Source organism: Mytilus edulis, chromosome 2, assembly GCF_963676685.1.
Source record: "Mytilus edulis chromosome 2, xbMytEdul2.2, whole genome shotgun sequence".
Classification (NCBI taxonomy): Eukaryota; Metazoa; Mollusca; class Bivalvia; order Mytilida; family Mytilidae; genus Mytilus; species Mytilus edulis.
In genome coordinates this window covers 15,233,236-15,252,381 of record NC_092345.1, presented here as the reverse complement: position 1 = coordinate 15,252,381, position 19,146 = coordinate 15,233,236, and the positions used below count along the sequence as shown (strand labels likewise).

Here is a 19,146-nt window from a genome sequence, read left to right as displayed (position 1 = left end):
CATTAAACATTGTCAAATTGACAGTTTTATCTTCATAGAATATTGATGAGGGTGTTGCTGGGAGTTTACAGAATAGAGATATGTACAAAAATATATAAAGAATAGAGAAAAATGTACAAAAAAAAGAAAAGAGAATAATGAGGGGCTAGAATGTAAAAAATAGAGAATAACCCTTATTAATGTTTAATTCCAAGATTTCCTACATATCTTATCAATAGTAATTCTGTATTTTACTTTTTTCAGGTATTGGATTTACACCACAATGAAATCAAAAATTTGCCTGAGAATATTCATCAGCTTGAAAATCTACAGGTAATTTTTAGAAGCCTATTGTTTATACTTGTAGTTTTCCTCTTGATTAAATGAATAAAACCACTAATTCATAGCCTCATTGCTTTCTATGTTAAATTCTTCAATTTTAAGCATTAGCAGCTTATTTGTCATCAGTTTAAATAAAGTAGCAGTCATTTGAACTCAAAACTCTACTTTATCCTGAGCTGACTTGCACTGTAAAATTCATCATACCTATAATTACATAATAGAGCACAATGGTTCCCAGAAGTTGAGTATAAAAAAAAGCACAGATACTCCTGATCTGAACAACAGGGGAAATGTTATTATAATTTCATATGGTTTTTTTTATACAACCGCAAAAAAAATCTTATACGACTGCAAAAAATTTTTGGGATCGTATTATGGTATAATGTCGTTGTTGTCGTCGTCTGAAGACACATTTAGTTTCCGGACAATAACTTTAGTTTAAGTAAATGGATCTCTATGATTTTTGTTAAGAGGGTTGAACATCTCAAAAGGAAGGTTGGGATGATGGTCCCAACCGTTTAGGAATTAGGGGCCCAAAAGGGGCCCAAAACAAGCTTTTTTTTCTAGTATTAGGATAATAACTTGTGTTTAAGTATTTTGATTGCTCTAAAATTGTACCACAATGTTTAATACCACAGGTTGAAGTATGGGATTAATTTTCGAGGGTAACGATGGCAACAGATTGGGAATAAAGGGCAAAGAAGGAGCCAAAAAAAGCATTTTTGTAGTTTCCAGACAATAACTTGTGATTAAATGAATGGATCTCTTGTACTACAAGGTCCCATACTACAAACACTTGGATTGAGTTTGGGGGTAATTACTCCATGGAGGAATTCAAAAAGTTTGGGTTTTTTTTTGGGGGGGAGGGGTTCATTATTTAAGGTGTTCATATTTTCTTTCAAAATTTTTGAAAAGTTTCAAGGAGAAAGAAGAAACCTTCAATTGCACAGTATTGCACAATAGATTTGTATGATCTTTTTACCACATGTTTTTGTGTGTCAGAAACCTATATTATTGCAAAATTTTTATCACAATCCAAATTTAGACAGTATCAAGCTTGAATATTGTGTCCAAATTGGCCCCAACTGTTCAGGGTTCGACCTCAGCGGTAACATCAGGCTGCGTTCAGTGAAGCAATTTATTTTATTCAAAATAAACTTTCAACAAGGGTCCTGCAGTGATCCCAAGTACTTAAGCCTTCATTCAATACCAAATTTACCCAAAATTTTACTTTATTGACAAATTTACGCTACAGCTATGCGTATGAACTATTTTGTATAACTTTTACATGATGTACTACTTTCTGGTTGGGCTCAAATTAGTGGTTCTATATACCTAGAAGGCGTTGTCGTACTACTGGTTAGATCTTGAAAATTTCTTTTACTTGATTAACAGATTACCATGTTATGTTGTTTTTGTCCAAAACACCATAAAGCTTGAACAATTATAAACCAATATACCATGTTGGAATTTTTATATTGATTTTTCTTCTGTCTCATTGGCATTTACCCAACTCCTCCTTTTATTATGATAATATAGAACATTCTTAATTAAGCTTCTCGTTACATAGGTACATAACTGTTTGTTCTTTTTAATAGAATATCTGGGGCGGATCCAGACATTTTTTTAAAGGGGGTTCCCATTCTTGTATAAAAGAGGGGTTCCAACCATATGTCCCAAATCAAATGCATTGATCATCAAAATAAAGGGGATTCCAACCCTCAAACCCCCTGGATCCACCATTAAACTTGTGTCAGTTGTCTATGGATTGTAGAAATAAAATTTTACAAATCTTTACTCCTCACAAAGCATTTTATAATGTCTTCCATTGTTTTTATTTTATTTTCTTTTTCTAGGTATTGAATTTAGAAAACAACAAATTATCAAAGCTACCATCATCTATTGGTAAATTACGACATCTTCAAACACTCAATATTAAATGTAAGTAAGAAATATGATATGAGATTTGTACAGACGCATTTTGTAAAATATTAGTTAAAATACAGTTTGAAAGGGTGTGATTGCTTACCAATGGGGGGAATATGAAAATGCTCATTAATTTAGATGTTTTTGTGTGATTTTTATGCCCCCACTGCAAGGCAAAGGGGGCATTAACTGTTGCCCTTGACTGTCTGTCTGTCCCATTTTCATTTGAAAAGCGAGCTTGAGCGAGAGCTTTTAAAAAAGTATATCATAAATGATCACAATAACACTTTTGTAGAAATGGATTTTCATTGAATGTACATGGGTTGGGAAGAATATTTTATTAAATATTGTAACAATAAAAGCAATGAATCAACCGAATAAGACTTTGAAGCTTATTTCTTTTCATCTTAACCTCATGGAAGTCTTATGTAAATATACTGAGTAAAAAAAGTAAAGCAACATATGCTTTAATGAAAAAACTTTGAAATAAAAATTCAAAAGATTTAAGATATGGACTAAATGTTTTGTTTAATAAAAATTGCACCTTATGGTTTATTTTCCTTGTTACATTAAATCTTTTAATTGTTTATATGTTGAGTATAGTTTATTTTTGAATCATGAAATATAAGATTAAAGATATTTGTAGCTAATTTTCTTTACTCAGTATATTTAAAATTATAATTTTTATCTGTTGCTAAATTTTTTTACTCAGAATATGTAAGATAGTATTAAAAAATATGACAATTAATATCTGACAGACTTATATCTTATGAACGTTCGAAATATGAAATTTTGTGTATTTGAAATTATTTATGGATGTTGCCTAAATTGTCAACAAAGATCATGCCAAACTAGTTGACCTAGAATACTCTGGTGCTTTGTATAACCATTTCATACTGAATTTATTTTATTGTAATCCTCTTGCACAAACCAAAATGATCCTTTTGGCACACCGGTGTAAAAGCCAAAATTATCTTTAAAGGAGACATTAGTTTTTATTTTTAGATAGTCCCAATGTAAACAGAAGGAATAACATTCTAACAAATTGCTTGACCATGTTGATCCATAGATAGTATCATAAACACTAGATGCTATTTATATATTTTCATCAGGTATAAATATGCTGTCAAACACAATGTTTTTTCAAAGAATGTTTTAAAGAGAAAAAACTTATGACGTAACAAAATATTGGAATCGAAAACAATCACTGTTAGAAAAGTTTTGATAAATGTAACTAGCTGAAATCAACAGGCCAAAAAAGTAGCCTTATTTTACCTTGTCATTTCAGATCAATTGCTTAGGTTTATATTGAGACCACACTTTTGTAGTCATGTAAAGAAGTTTTGAAAATACAGATATCTGACTAACAGACTGCTTATTTTCCAGTCCATAACCAGATATAACTAGTTTTTAAATGTTAATTACCTGTTTTTCTTTACTTTTTCAACATAGCCAATAGATTACACAGCTTTCCTGAAGAGGTATGCAATTTGAAGAGTTTACGGACGCTGGATATCTCAGGAAATAAGATTGTGAGATTGTCTAAACAGTTCTACAAAGTCAGGACTTTAGAAACATTAATATTAGATCCAAAACAGATGCACTACCCACCTAGTGGTAACTATGAGTTTCTAATATACAATATATACTGATACACCATTTTCAAGGCAGACACCACAAACATGTTAAATAAATATATATGATCAGGTACCTAAGAGAAGATCGATTCCTCTTTTAAATTCTTTCATTCATCTTTGAGAGAAGGAAAAGAACAAATGGTCAAAAATCTCAAAAAGTGATAAATGAAGCAAGTTAGTTAACACCATACTTGTAGCTATGGAAAAAAGTTGAAACTGTAAACAGTGGTTCATACAACATTTCTATTCAGATGGTTGCATAAATTACATGTAGTTTGTTTACAGTAGATATATGCTTACATGAATTACTTCTTGCTATATAGCCTTTCTGCGTTGAAGCAAATAAAAATCAATCCTCTTTGAATTATATTCCTTTTTTTTTATCAGATGAGTGTTGTAAAGGTACAGAAGCTATCATGATATTTATTTGCTCAGGTGAGTCAAAAAGTGCACATAAATATTTGTAATCAGTTTATTACATATTAAGAACTGTGAAACAATAACTTAAATTTGAATATTGGTGGTGTTCGTTTCGCTCAGATATAAATTTACTAAACTTGCACATATTCTTCTTTAGGGCAACTGAATTTTAATCAGTAATTTTTGCTTGTTTCTCATATGCTTGATATATTAGTTTGTCAACCCATAACTCTTTGCAAATAGATACAAACTTTAACAGAATCTTCTTCAGAACATAAAGATGTGCACCTGCTATTTTAAAATTTGATCTGAGGGATGTAAAATTGATCTGATGAATTACACCTTTTTCAACTTATTTTTATAGTTTAGTCTTCATTGTCCTGTTACACCACTGTCCTAGGTTAGGATAGGGTTGAGCACTCATAAACACGCTTAACCCCTCCACATTCTTAAATTGCCTGTCAGGTGCCTCTAGGTCAGTGGTTGTCGTAAGTTCACACCTGTCATATTCGTTTTTCGTAAAAAAAAATAATTGTTAACAAATTAGGCTGTTTGTTTCTATACTGTATGTTTTTTTTCTCATTGTTGAAGGCCGTACAGTTGCCTGTAATTGCTCTCATCCACTTTGTTTGAACTTTGGTGGATAGTTGTCTTATTGGCAATCATACCACATCTCCTTTTTTTTATTTTGAGGTTTCCCATAACAAAATATGGACTTTATCAATTCTGCCTGTTTCATTGGGGATTGCGAGGGACAATAGTTAGTATTTCTTTGAAGACTCACACATTTTGAATAAAATCACAAACACAAATACAAATACATAAATTAAAAAGTTTTTGTATTTCTTACTTTCAGATAACCAATTAGAGTATCTATCTCCATCTAATTTCCTGTTGGACATGTTAGATATTCCTACAACCCCAAGTAAAGTCAGTCAATAATTGTATTTCTTACTTTCAGATAACCAAATAGAGTATCTTCCTCCGTCTAATTTCCTGTTGGACGTGTTAGATATTCCTACATCCCCAGGTAAAGTCAGTCAATAATTGTATTTCTTACTTTCAGATAACCAAATAGAGTATCTTCCTCCGTCTAATTTCCTGTTGGACGTGTTAGATATTCCTACATCCCCAAGTAAAGTCAGTCAATCGTTAGCTAAACATCTCAGAGACGAAGAAAGTTTACAGGTAAAAAAATACTTATTATATTGTTCCAGACCGTATGAGTATTTGGACCGTACGTTCTGGACCGTATGCATACTTTTTTTAAATACTCATACGGTCAGACCGTACAGGTCTAAAAATAAAGATTGTGATAAATTGTTTAATATATAAAACCCATATGATCCAATCACATGTATGGTCAGCTCGTACTGGACCATACGGGTATACTCATACGGTCCGAGCATACGTGTATGATCGGACCGTACGAGTATATGTTTACGGTCCAAATACTCATATGGTCTGGAACATATAAATTATTGTTTGGATCAATTTGTCTGAAACCTTATTAATTAAATCAGTATTATTTGTCGGCATACCAATTCTCAGATACCAATTCTCATGGAATTTGTGGGTATATTGTGAAAATACCAATTTCAATGTTCAACACAGTACAAAAATAGGCTTGAATACAGACTTTTTCAAAATTGCAAAATCAAATATCCACAAAATGCAAAATTTTTCTCAATCCACAATGTCCCCCATGAATCCATAGTATCTAAAAATTTATGCATGTGGTTTTTTTTTCAAAATTACTTCATTCTAATTAAAAGCATCAATTAGAAAATAATCATATACATGCTTTTATTTTATATGTGTAGTTGTGATACTATAAATTTATTTTTTGTATGAATCATCATCTTACTTTAGCAACTGAATTTATAGTATTTCAAACCATACAGTACTGACAAAGGATGTCACTTCTGTTAAGTATTACGGTTGGAGAAGGTAAAAAGGTTGATTTCTGTCTTATCATTTGTTTTCCAATCAAGACTAGATTTGTATGGACATATTTTATAACATGATGCATTGTGGATCCAAGGGGTGTTCTGAGGATTGGAATCTTCCATTTTATTTTAATTTATTATGTGAATGTTTCATGGTGTTCTAGGGGTTGGGACCCTCCCCTTTCAAATTAGCTGGATCCACGATTCTGATGAGAGATTTTCTTGTTTCTTTTTCAGAAATCTGTAGATGATTACAACACACAGATGGTAAAGTATTACTTTTATTAGAGCCAATTTTCAAATGTATCTCCAAAATATATATATATAACAATGCAGGTAAATGTTGTTCAAAATAAAAGAATTGTAATTGCAAACTTAAAAAACGTATCCTGCCCGTGAACCAAAAAGTTATTTTTGTTATTACATTTCAGATTATGAATAGCTTTGATAATTCATTTTGCAATCAAATTATGCATAAAACAAAAACAAAACTTTGGTACCATATAACTGGAAAAACTTATTTTCATTATCAATGTTTAAATGTACAGGATAGAAAAAGACAAGAATTCGCTAATATAGAAAGAAAAATGCAACAAGAAGAGAATGAGCAGGCAGAGATTGCGGTCAAGATGAATATCAATAGGAACAAATATTTGGATGAAGTGGTTCAGGTACAGATTATATACATAAAGTCAGTTTTTATTATTCCAACTCAAATAAGTCAATTATCTGGATGAAGTGGTTCAGGTACAGATTATATACATAAAGTCAACTCTTATAACTTAAACTCAAATAAAACAACCTATAGCAACTGCTGGCTGAAGCGCTGGTGATACTATCTTCCAGTAGTAGCATCATCTGATAATCAAGAATATCATCAGAATTTAGAAGCAGTGATTTTAGCCATTCTAATAAGTATAAAATAACAAAAATACTGTAACTCCCAGGGAAATTAAATGTGGAAATTCAATTATAAAGGCAACACAAAATACTTTTGTTATGACATTTGCTTTAATTAGAGTTTGCTGTGGAAAATTGTATCAAACTTAGATTTTTGTCTCCCCTCAACAAAGTTGAAAAGGGGGATTCATGTGTGTTGTCTGTAGTGTGATGATGGCAGCATCAACAATGTATAAGTTTAAGATTAAGTCATTTTATGATGAATTACTAATGGTAGGTTAATAAAATATGTTGATATGCAGCTGTATTAGTATTGGCACATCTCATTTCAATGGAGTTTACTTGGCCCCTTTCCTTCAGCCATGGTTTACTTACTTTGGCTTAGTTTACAGGGGCTGATCCAGGGGGGTCCCAATTCAAATGCATTGTTGGAGAAAAAAAAGGGGGAGTATGCAGTTTTAATAGCATTTGCAATTCTCATTTCCATGAAAATTAAATGGATCTACCCTTTCATCATGGTTTATCCATTGACTTGAATGTTTTGCATATAAATATAAGAAGATGTGGTATAAGTGCCAATGAGACAACACTCCATCAAAGTCATAATTTGTAAAAGTAAACCATTATTGGTCAAGGTATGGTCTTCAGCCTTGGCTCACACTGAAAGCAGCAAGCTATAAAGGACTGTAAACACTTTACATGTTAAAGTATTGTCATTTTAATTTCAACATATGCAATTTACAAGGGAATAACATATCAAAGGCACAATAAACCTCTTTGTCAATGTTAATGGTATTTGTATTTCTTTGTTTTGTGTTGCAGGATAGTGACAAGATGGACAAAGAATTAGAAGTAATTTCTCATAAAAAAGATGAAGAAAGAAGAAAATTATTACTGGAATTGGAAAAAAGTAGGTGTAGAAATCACATCATTTCAAAAGACAAATGTCTTTGGATTTAGACTTTTATTTTCAATTTTAAACACAATTATTGATAATCACCTGTGAAAATCTTTAAATAATCAAGGGAAGCAACTATGTCTTATGACAGAACCTTTATTTTATAATTTATGAACCTGACACTTTAAATCAGTTTATTTTGTCCACCGATATGGTCAAACAGGGGTGATTCATATGGATTACTTCTGCCACATTGACTCTTCAGTATCACACTGTTAATTGAAAACTCTTTGAAAATTGCATTACATAATTCAACCACTGATTATTCTTAAGAACTAAATGGTGCCCCTGCCATTTTAATTATATTAAAGTTTGCTGGTCAAGCAGATTTACATAAAGTTAGCCAGATTACAACTCCTCAAGGTGATTACAATTGCAATAAAAATATTATGACTAATGTTGTGCATTGGCAAGAAGACAACAATTTCATGCTGAAGACATACTTACTCTTTGATACGGATTTCTTTTTTATGGTTGAAAATTTAGAGCAATTTTCAAGTAAACTAACATTACAATAAAACCATGTTACTTACTTTACATGTTACTTCCTTCACATGTTACTTCCTTCACATGTTACTTACTTCACTTTATTTTATTGAACTTTCAACAGTAGAATAACTTGAATTTGAATAAATCATTAATCAGAGTCTGTCTTTTTATTATTTTGTTTATTTTGTAGCGGACAATGTCTTTATATAAATTCTTTTATTTGTAGTTGAGAATGGAGTGAATCGACTGATAGAAGATATGATGGTTGAGAACAAGAGAGTTAAACAGGTTGAACAATGGATTGATGAGTTGGAAGAGGAGAGGTAATATTCGGATCAGTTGTTACCAGTTTTCAAATTTCAGTTGACCGTCTGCCTAAAATCACATTGATTTTTATGCCCCACCTACGACATATAATAAAGGGGCATTATGTTTTCTGGTCTGTACATCCGTTCATTCGTCGTACTGTTCATTCGTCCATCTGTCCATCCGTCCGTCCGTCTGTCCCACTTCAGGTTAAAGTTTTTAGTCAAGGTAGTTTTTGATGAAGTTGAAGTCCAATCGACTTCAAACTTAGTACACATGTTCCCTATGATATGATCTTTTTAATTTTAATGCCAAATTAGAGTTTTTCCCCCAATTTCACGGTCCACTGAACATAGAAAATGATAGTGCGAGTGGGGCATTCGTGTACTGGGGACACATTCTTGTTTTCATCAAATTTCTTTTTGTTTCTTGTATTTATTTACTATATTGATCAGCATGAAATAAAACCAAATTAGGTATGAACAAAATAAGATAAGGATATAAACATCAGTGAGACAGGTTTGCATACAAGTTTACAAAAATACAGAAATGTGTTGATAGTTTAAATTGGTAGTTCACCTGTACCCATTAGATAAATGAAATTTGGTATTCCACGAAAAATGATGAATATACAGTATCAAGAACATTTTGATGATTTTGATTGTTTGTTGTTTTGGTACTACTCTTTACATTTGTCTAGATTTTAAGTAATTTAAACTCGTAAAATGTCTTGAACGCTTGGCCATTATATGACTGTATAGTGGTTGGTAGTTTTTTGTTTTGTCTGCAGCTAAAGTGACAGAAAGGAGACATGGAGACATGACTGATTGCTCACTCTTGGCCCAGACATATTTGAGTTTAACTTTTAACCACACAATCCATGAAAACTGGTATCACCTGGTTAATAATGAATCCACAGTATTTAATGGTTTCTTAACTTTTCTTGTAGTTTGCAGGTATTGATTTGATTGTAATTTAGTTACAAGTTTCTAAATTTACATTTATTGAATTTGTTTTATCACAGTTTATTTATATTATATTTTAGAATGAAAGATGATGATTGGTGCAGTGTTCAGTATGAAGAGTATCAGAAATTACGGAAACAAGAAATTTTAGGTAAATGTTGACATGCTTAGACTGGCATCTATGATACTGATTGTGCACATGCCCCCAAAATACAAATATGTGACTCATAATTGTGCACATGCCCTCAAAATACAAATATATGACTCATAATTGTGCACATGCTATCAAAATACAAATATATGACTCATAATTGTGCACATGCCCTCAAAATACAAATATATGACTCATAATTGTGCACATGCCCTCAAAATACAATTATATGACTCATAATTGTGCACATGCCCCCAAAATACAAATATATGACTCATAATTGTGCAAATGCCCTCAAAATACAAATATATGACTCATAATTGTGCACATGCCCTCAAAATACAAATATATGACTCATAATTGTGCACATGCCCCCAAAATGCAAATATTTGACTCATAATTGTGCACATGCCCTCAAAATACAAATATATGACTCATAATTGTGCACATGCCTTCAAAATACAAATATATGAGTCATAATTGTGCACATGCCCTCAAAATAAAAAACCTTTGACATATGATTGTACAGATGCCATGAAAATACATATCTATGACACATGATTGTACACATGCCCTGAAAATATGAACTTTAAATCTTTTACTAAAAATCTTTATGATCATGAAAACAGGTACTAATATAGAGAATGGAAATTAGGAATGTTTCAAAGAGACAGCAACTTGACCAAAGAGTAAAACACAACAGCTGAAGACCACCAAAGGGTCTTGAACACAGCCAGAAAATCCAACATCCAGAGGCAATCTTGAGCTGCTCTCTTTAATGTATGCACTTTCTGGATGTGTCTCATCTTGCATTCTTCATCACATGTTCAGGCATCTTTGGACATAGTGAGATCCTAACAGAGATGTGCCTATATAGTCCTTCATGGTTAGTTTTCATTCCAAGAGAAATGAGTTGAAGTCAGGATTCTTATTTCTACTCTGAACACAGTTTTAGTTTGAAGAATCTTATCTTTTTTTTCCAGAAAATATGCAGAATTTATTAAATGATATAAATGCACAGGAAGCGCTAAGACTACAGAACTTAGGACAAAAGGATGAAACAATGAAACTAGCATTACACAGGTAGATATGTTGTACTGTAGATATATACATACTGTAAATTCAGAAATTAATGCGAGGTTTTTATTATTGCGAAAAATGCGACTGAGTTATAAACGCAATAATTTAAACTCGCATTTTGAAATATTTTATATGAATTTAACAGGATTTTTCTCAAAATCGTAAAAATTAAAATCGCATTTAAGTCTAAAATGACAAAATCGCAATAATAAATGCACGCAATAAATTCTGAATTTACAGTAGATAAAGCAGAAAGTAACTGTGGAAATTGCTTACTGTAAAATATACTTTTAATTAGATGCATATAGGTTATTTAATAATTTATGATATTTTTTCAGGCAAAATTAAACAGAATTGAAAAATAATTTTTGAAGGCACTTTCAAACAGGGTAGCTAATTATAGAGGTAGATATAGAAATACACTTACATATTTGCTGTTCTTGACATCAACCAATTGTGCCTTCCCTGGGTCCCATGTATGTTTTATTATAGATCATCCCTTAGAAGAAAAAGCACAATTATAAGAAATTGTCTGCTTTGATCAAGTTTTATTTTTTATGAGACATATATATGATGTACAACCAAATTCACTACATTCAAAACACCACACACACAAATGTATAAAATCTTTTAAAAATTACAATTGTGGCTTAATTTATTTTTGTGGGTAGCAATTTTCATAGATTCAGAAAAACATTTTGGTGAATACTTATTTTTGGTGGTTTAACCAAATCCTGCATAGGCTATGGGACATTACTAATTCATGGAACACTTAATTTTTTTTCACCTGTACCCACGAAACCCTTGAAAACTGGTATCCCTTAAAATACAATGAATCCACAGTAATACATTTTTTACATTAATCTTTAATTTTATTCAGTGAAGAAGTAGCTTCTTATCAACAAGTAGAAGATGTATTATTGAACAAAGAAATAGGACACACAATAGTTACAGATTTATATATACAACAGGTATGGAATATGTTGATATACTTAATGGAATCTTAATGTAGCAGGTGATTCAACATTTTAAAATTTTTGAATACAGTCTTTGGGTCACAATAACAGATAATGATTAAAGTTATGGATCATCCAGAATGAAAACAAAATCTGGATCAAATTTTCGCAAAAGCAGAAGATTTAGTTTCCTAATGGGAGGGATGGAAGAGAGCTGAAAAATCAGAAGATTTTGACTCCCACTGGAAGAATCACATGTATGCATCCCCATTTTGCTACAAAATTTAAATGCTTATACAATAACACATTTACCTGTACATTTGTTCAAATACTCAGAAAGGTTTGAAAAAAAAAATCATTGATATAAAATGCTTTTCTATTATGGGTGGTCCATTTTATAATCTTTATAAGACTTATTACTCAATGATTTTTTACTTTAAAAAATGAAAAACACAAAAGCTAGAAGGAAAAAATCCAGGTCAAGTTAATTAAAAAAAAAACTCAAATATTTGCCTGAATAATCTTAACAAAATGTATAAAATATTATTCATTGATTTCAGGAAAAAGCCCAGAGAGATGCATTCGAGGTATTACAATTACAAAAAGATGCTAGAATCCAGAGAATAACTGAACAGATAACTATGATTGAAGAAGAGCTGTATAATCTTACTCTGGTTGAATTAGAGAAAAGACAGATGAAGGCTACCTTAGAAGCTGTATGTATTTGATAAATAGGGGGCACCTATGCTAGTTGAACTTATCTATATTGCTTGTTTAACTAATAATTTCAATTATAGTGTTGCAATATTGACTGCCAGACATTTCAATGTGTAAGTATAGATAGAAATTGTTAGAAGCTATCTAAATGAATTGCTATAGGTTAGTGTATGAAAAGCTTTGAACATTCTTCAGAAATAATTGAAATTCTTTTATTAAGCAATAATAGTGGTAAAATGAATGAAATCTCCTTCTATTATTAAAGGTAGATAATAAAAGATAGGTATTACATGAATTGTGTGAGGATAGCTCAAAACATCCTTCAAAAATAAGTCAGATGTTGATTCAGATCTACATTGAGCTTCCTGTGTTATGCTTGTTACCATTTTAATGATGATTGTAGATCATTGTATATGTCAAATCCATCTCCTTGATTTATTAATGAATAAAAATGGATAATTATTAATATATGAGATTTCTGATAGACCTAAATTCATAAAACCTTATAAAGATGGAAATTCTAGGGAAGGGGAAGAAGTCCAAACATGTCATATTGCATGAGAATGCATGCTCTTATTGTGAAGAAGGGATTAACATATTGTCAATGTTTCCATTATGATCCATGGTCCTCATTGTAGAACCTCCTCAGTAGTCTCATGGTAGCAGTTGGGTGCAGACCAAGCATTACATGTAAACGGGCCTTAAAAGTTAACGCGGCGTTTACTCGCGTGCACTTCATGTAAACGCCGCGTTAACTCTGCGTTAACTCCGAAATTTTAGTAGACATAAATAGTAAACGGGCGTTTACTTTCGCGTTTACCTCCGCGTTAACGCGAAAACCGCGCGTCTTCTAATTTTGTAAAGAGTAAACGGGCGTTTACTTTCGCGTTTACTTCGCGTTAACGCGAAAAAGGCGTGTCTTCTATTTTTGCAAAAAAAAAAGTAAACGCCCGTTTACTGTTTGTAGTAAACGCGCGTTGACGCAGATTGACCTCGTATCCTGGATACACTGACCTAATATATCACATGATAAGGTACATCAAAATATCCATCTGTCCATTTTCGATCAACATATTGACGATTGCCTTAAATGAAATGACACCTCTTTAATTAATTTATTGAAAATTAATCATTGCATATAAGAACAAAATGGAAATTCGTCCTGGAGCAGTAAAACCATTCGTGAGAGGATATTAAGTATAAGATCTTGCAAAAACATACTGAAGTTAGAGATGAGTTGATACGATCAGATAATGTTCAAGTTTCTAGACAGGGGATAAGTGCATTTCTACGACGTTTCCGTCAGAGTGGATCTGTTACTGACTTTAAAGTAAACACTAGACAGAAAATGTTACAGGAAGTACATCTAGAATTTATTGACGAAACAATTCGTAATAATCTATAAATATCCGCTAGATAAATGTTTATATTTCTAATAAAAAGTGTTTTTGAATGTTAAGGTTCAAAACACATATACGTAAAATATTAAGTCATTTTAACAACATAAATAAATGTACAAATGCACACGACGATTATTTTATAAGATACACAATAAGTTAACGCGAAAAGTAAACGCGCGTTTACCTTCAAGTGCACGTAAAAATACAATTGAGAAATCTGTAGTAAACGCCCGTTTACTTTTACGTGCACGTAAAATTAAACTTGTGAAATCTGAAGTAAACGGCCGTTTACTACTGACTAAACGGACACAGAGTAAACGCGCGTTTACTCGAGTAGACATTAGAAATTTCCATTTTGACCGCGTTAACGTTAATGAAGTAAACGGGCGTTTACTAGTAAACGCGAAATTTAAAGTTAACTAACGAAATATGTGCACGCCGCGTTAACTTGCGTTTACTTTATGTAATGCTTGGTCTGCACCCAACTGTAGCATGTTCGAGTGCTGGAGGTCATCATTGTAGAACCTCCTCAGTAGTCTCATGGTAGCATGTTCGAGTGCTGGAGGTCATCATTGTAGAACCTCCTCAGTAGTCTCATGGTAGCATGTTCGAGTGCTGGAGGTCATCATTGTAGAACCTCCTCAGTAGTCTTATGGTAGCATGTTCGAGTGCTGGAGGTCATCATTGAAGAACCTCCTCAGTAGTCTCATGGTAGCATGTTGGAGTGCTGGAGGTCCTCATTGTAGAACCTTCTCAGTAGTCTCATGGTAGCATGTTCAAGTGCTGGAGGTCATCATTGTAGAACCTCCTCAGTAGTCTCATGGTAGCATGTTTGAGTGCTGGAGGTCCTCATTGTAGAACCTCCTCAGTAGTCTCATGGTAGCATGTTTGAGTGCTGGAGGTCCTCATTGTAGAACCTCCTCAGTAGTCTCATGGTAGCATGTTATAGTGCTGGAGGTCGTAGGTTCTAAAGGAGAAAGAGCAAAGACTGGTTGGCTTGGAGTATTACATGTCTGAGTAAGATGTCTTCCTGCAGACTGTTACCTTGTGATTTAATGGGTTATAAAGTGGCTCAGCATGTTGGTCTATTTAATGAGTTATAAAGTGGCTCAGCATGTTGGTCTATTTAATGGGTTATAAAGTGGCTCAGCATGTTGGTCCATTTAATGGGTTATAAAGTGGCTCAGCATGTTGGTCTATTTAATGGGTTATAAAGTGGCTCAGTATGTTGGTCTATTTAATGGGTTATAAAGTGGCTCAGCATGTTGGTCTATTTTATGAGTTATAAAGTGGCTCAGTATGTTGGTCTATTTAATGGGATATAAAGTGGCTCAGCATTTTGGTCTATTTAATGGGTTATAAAGTGGCCCAGCATGTTGGTCTATTTAATGGGATATAAAGTGGCTCAGCATGTTGGTCTATTTAATGGGTTATAAAGTGGCTCAGTATGTTGGTCTATTTAATGGGTTATAAAGTGGCTCAGCATGTTGGTCTATTTAATGGGTTATAAAGTGGCTCAGCATGTTGGTCTATTTAATGGGTTATAAAGTGGCTCAGCATGTTGGTCTATTTAATGGGTTATAAAGTGGCTCAGCATGTTGGTCTATTTAATGGGTTATAAAGTGGCTCAGCATGTTGGTCTATTTAATGGGTTATAAAGTGGCTCAGCATGTTGGTCTATTTTATGGGTTATAAAGTGGCTCAGCATGTTGGTCTATTTAATGGGTTATAAAGTGGCTCAGTATGATGGTCTATTTAATGGGTTATAAAGTGGCTCAGCATGTTGGTCTATTTTATGAGTTATAAAGTGGCTCAGTATGTTGGTCTATTTAATGGGATATAAAGTGGCTCAGCATGTTGGTCTATTTAATGGGTTATAAAGTGGCCCAGCATGTTGGTCTATTTAATGGGATATACCGGTAAAGTGGCTCAGCATGTTGGTCTATTTAATGGGTTATAAAGTGGCTCGGCATGTTGGTCTATTTAATGGGTTATAAAGTGGCTCAGCATGTTGGTCTATTTAATGGGTTATAAAGTGGCTCAGCATGTTGGTCTATTTAATGGGTTATAAAGTGGCTCAGCATGTTGGTCTATTTAATGGGTTATAAAGTGGCTCAGCTTGTTGGTCTATTTAGTGGGTTATAAAGTGGCTCAGCATGTTGGTCTATTTAATACAAGCAGGGTTTATATTCATGATACATTAACATGTTCTTGTCCTAAATATGCATATTTATTTACCGCTCGGTTTTAAACAGTCATCAATCATTATCATCATTATCATGGTAGAAAATGTTTAAATGCTTGAGGTGATTTAATATCATGTGCAATGTACCATTATTTTAGATTACCTATATCATGTGCAATGTACCATTATTTTAGATTACCTATATTTCCAGCTTCCTCCCAATGCTTCGATACAATGTGTATAAATTTATCTTTTGACATATATCTTTTCTTTGAAAATCACCTGAACAATAAGGTAATTGATATTTTATAGAGTTTATTAGAAGAGAAGAGACACTCACTAATCAATATGTTGGAACAACTGATGGAAGAACAAGAAAATAGAAGAATGGAATTAAAGAAAAGATTGGTAATTATAGATTGGTCTTTTTGTGTATATAAAAGCCAGTCATGCTTAACACGCTCCCCCTTTTCTGCTTTTTAAACTTGAGAAAAAAAGTTTCATCTTATGCTTAACACATAGGGACTTTCTGGAAAAATCACAACTTGAAACTAGCTAAAAAGCATACAATGAAAAGTGATTACAGGGTAAATAAAATGCTGTTGCAGAATAAATAATTTAGCAATGTTATGGTTTCCATAGATGTGTTTGATTGAGAACAACAGATAGTGTCAAATTGTGAAGTTGTTTTTACAAATTCAAATGGCAGTAGGTAATTCTTGTACGGAATACTGAATCTTTATAAATATTCTGAAGTACACAATAAATAGATACATTTTTGTTGATAAATTAGTGCTATATAAATAGTAATCTCTACTTATTTATTTATAGTCTAAAACATAACAACAATCAAGTTTCTACTACAAAATAAACATTTTTCTCTGGACCACCTGATTTCTTAGTCGGAATTTAGACCTGAAAAAAGTCTGAAGAACAGTGTAGTCGTACATTATACGCACACCTTTATCAGAAATCAATCCCATGGTATATTTCGCGTAATGTACATACTAATTTTTATACGACCGCAAAATTTGAAAAATTTTTCGTCGTATATTGCTATCACGTTGGCGTCGGCGTCGTCGTCGTCGTCGTCCTGCGTCCGAATACTTTTAGTTTTCGCACTCTAACTTTAGTAAAAGTGAATGGAAATCTATGAAATTTTAACACAAGGTTTATGACCACAAAAGGAAGGTTGGTATTGATTTTGGGAGTTTTGGTCCCAACATTTTAGGAATTAGGGGCCAAAAAGGGCCCAAATAAGCATTTTCTTGGTTTTCGCACTATAACTTTAGTTTAAGTAAATAGAAATCTATGAAATTTTGACACAAGGTTTATGACCACAAAAGAACGGTTGGGATTGATTTTGGGAGTTTTGGTTTCAACAGTTTAGGAATTAGGGGCCAAAAAAGGGCCCAAATAAGCATTATTCTTGGTTTTCGCACAATAACTTTAGTTTAATTAAATAGAAATCAATGAAATTTAAAGACAATGTTAATGACTACAAAAGGAAGGTTGGTATTGATTTTGGGAGTTTAGGTCCCAACAGTTTAGGAATAAGGGGCCAAAAAGGGACCCAAATAAGCATTTTTCTTGGTTTTCGCACCATAACGTTAGTATAAGTAAATAGAAATCTATGAAATTTAAACACAAGGTTTATGACCATAAAAGGAAGGTTGGTATTGATTTTGGGAGTTTTGGTCCCAACAGAATAAGGGGCCCAAAGGGTCCAAAATTAAACTTTGTTTGATTTCATCAAAATTGAATAATTGGGGTTCTTTGATATGCCGAATCTAACTGTCATGACTGTGTATGTAGATTCTTAACCTTTGGTCCGGTTTTCAAATTGGTCTACATTAAGGTCCAAAGGGTCCAAAATTAAACTTAGTTTGATTTTGACAAAAAATGAATCAGTTAGGTTCTTTGATTTGCTGAATCTAAAAATGTACTTAGATTCTTGATTATTGGCCCAGTTTTCAAGTTGCTCCAAATCGGGGTCCAAAATTAAACTTTGTTTGATTTCATCAAAAATTGAATAAATGGGGTTCTTTGATATACCAAATCTAACTGTGTATGTAGATTCTTCATTTTTGGTCCTGTTTTCAAATTGGTCTACACTAAAGTCCAAAGGGTCCAAAATTAAACTTAGTCTGATTTTAACAAAAATTGAAATCTTGGGGTTCTTTGAAATGCTGAATCCAAAAATGTACTTAGATTTTTTATTATGGGCCCAGTTTTCAAGTTGGTCCAAATCAGGATCCAAAATTATTATATTAAGTATTGTGCAATAGCAAGTCTTTTCAATTGCACAGTATTGCGCAATGGCAAGAAATATCTAATTGCACAATATTGTGAAATAGCAAATTTTTTTTTAATTAAAGTTATCTTTCTTTGTCCAGAATAGTAAGCAAGAAATATCTAATTGCAAAATATTGTGCAATAGCAAGATTTTTTTTTAATTGGAGTTATCTTTCTTTGTCCAGAATCAACTTAAATCTTTGTTATATACAATATACAATGTATATTCACTTTTTACTACCAACTGATAAATTAAAATAATCTTTACCATTCAGTGATAACAAGCAGTTTTTTTACATCATACATGTGAACCTCCCGACGGGAGTACAATAATCCCGTTTTCAGGGGTCTCCTCCCGTCCTCCCGTTTTGTAGAAAAAACTCCCGTGTATGAAATATTTCATGAATGAAAATTTTCGGACGCCACATTTGATCATTTCTTTACTTCCCTTTGTTTTATCCTGTTTTCAGTTATTTTGCTTTTAAAAATGT

General features: G+C 32.5%; 1 protein-coding gene across 2 annotated transcripts in view; it reads left to right on the top strand.

Moving 5' to 3' along the window:
* Nucleotides 1-19,146, top strand: part of LOC139511554 (E3 ubiquitin-protein ligase LRSAM1-like) — a 44,740-nt gene that overhangs the window by 14,365 nt on the left and 11,229 nt on the right. For both annotated transcript variants that reach the window (XM_071298385.1, XM_071298386.1), the window contains exons 6-19: nt 244-312; nt 2,178-2,262; nt 3,700-3,864; nt 4,272-4,319; nt 5,371-5,492; nt 6,491-6,520; nt 6,802-6,924; nt 7,976-8,063; nt 8,827-8,923; nt 9,952-10,022; nt 11,006-11,105; nt 11,983-12,073; nt 12,619-12,774; nt 16,673-16,768. In XM_071298385.1, the coding sequence (XP_071154486.1) occupies nt 244-312; nt 2,178-2,262; nt 3,700-3,864; nt 4,272-4,319; nt 5,371-5,492; nt 6,491-6,520; nt 6,802-6,924; nt 7,976-8,063; nt 8,827-8,923; nt 9,952-10,022; nt 11,006-11,105; nt 11,983-12,073; nt 12,619-12,774; nt 16,673-16,768 (1,341 nt within the window). The remainder of the gene's footprint in view (nt 1-243; nt 313-2,177; nt 2,263-3,699; nt 3,865-4,271; nt 4,320-5,370; nt 5,493-6,490; nt 6,521-6,801; nt 6,925-7,975; nt 8,064-8,826; nt 8,924-9,951; nt 10,023-11,005; nt 11,106-11,982; nt 12,074-12,618; nt 12,775-16,672; nt 16,769-19,146) is intronic.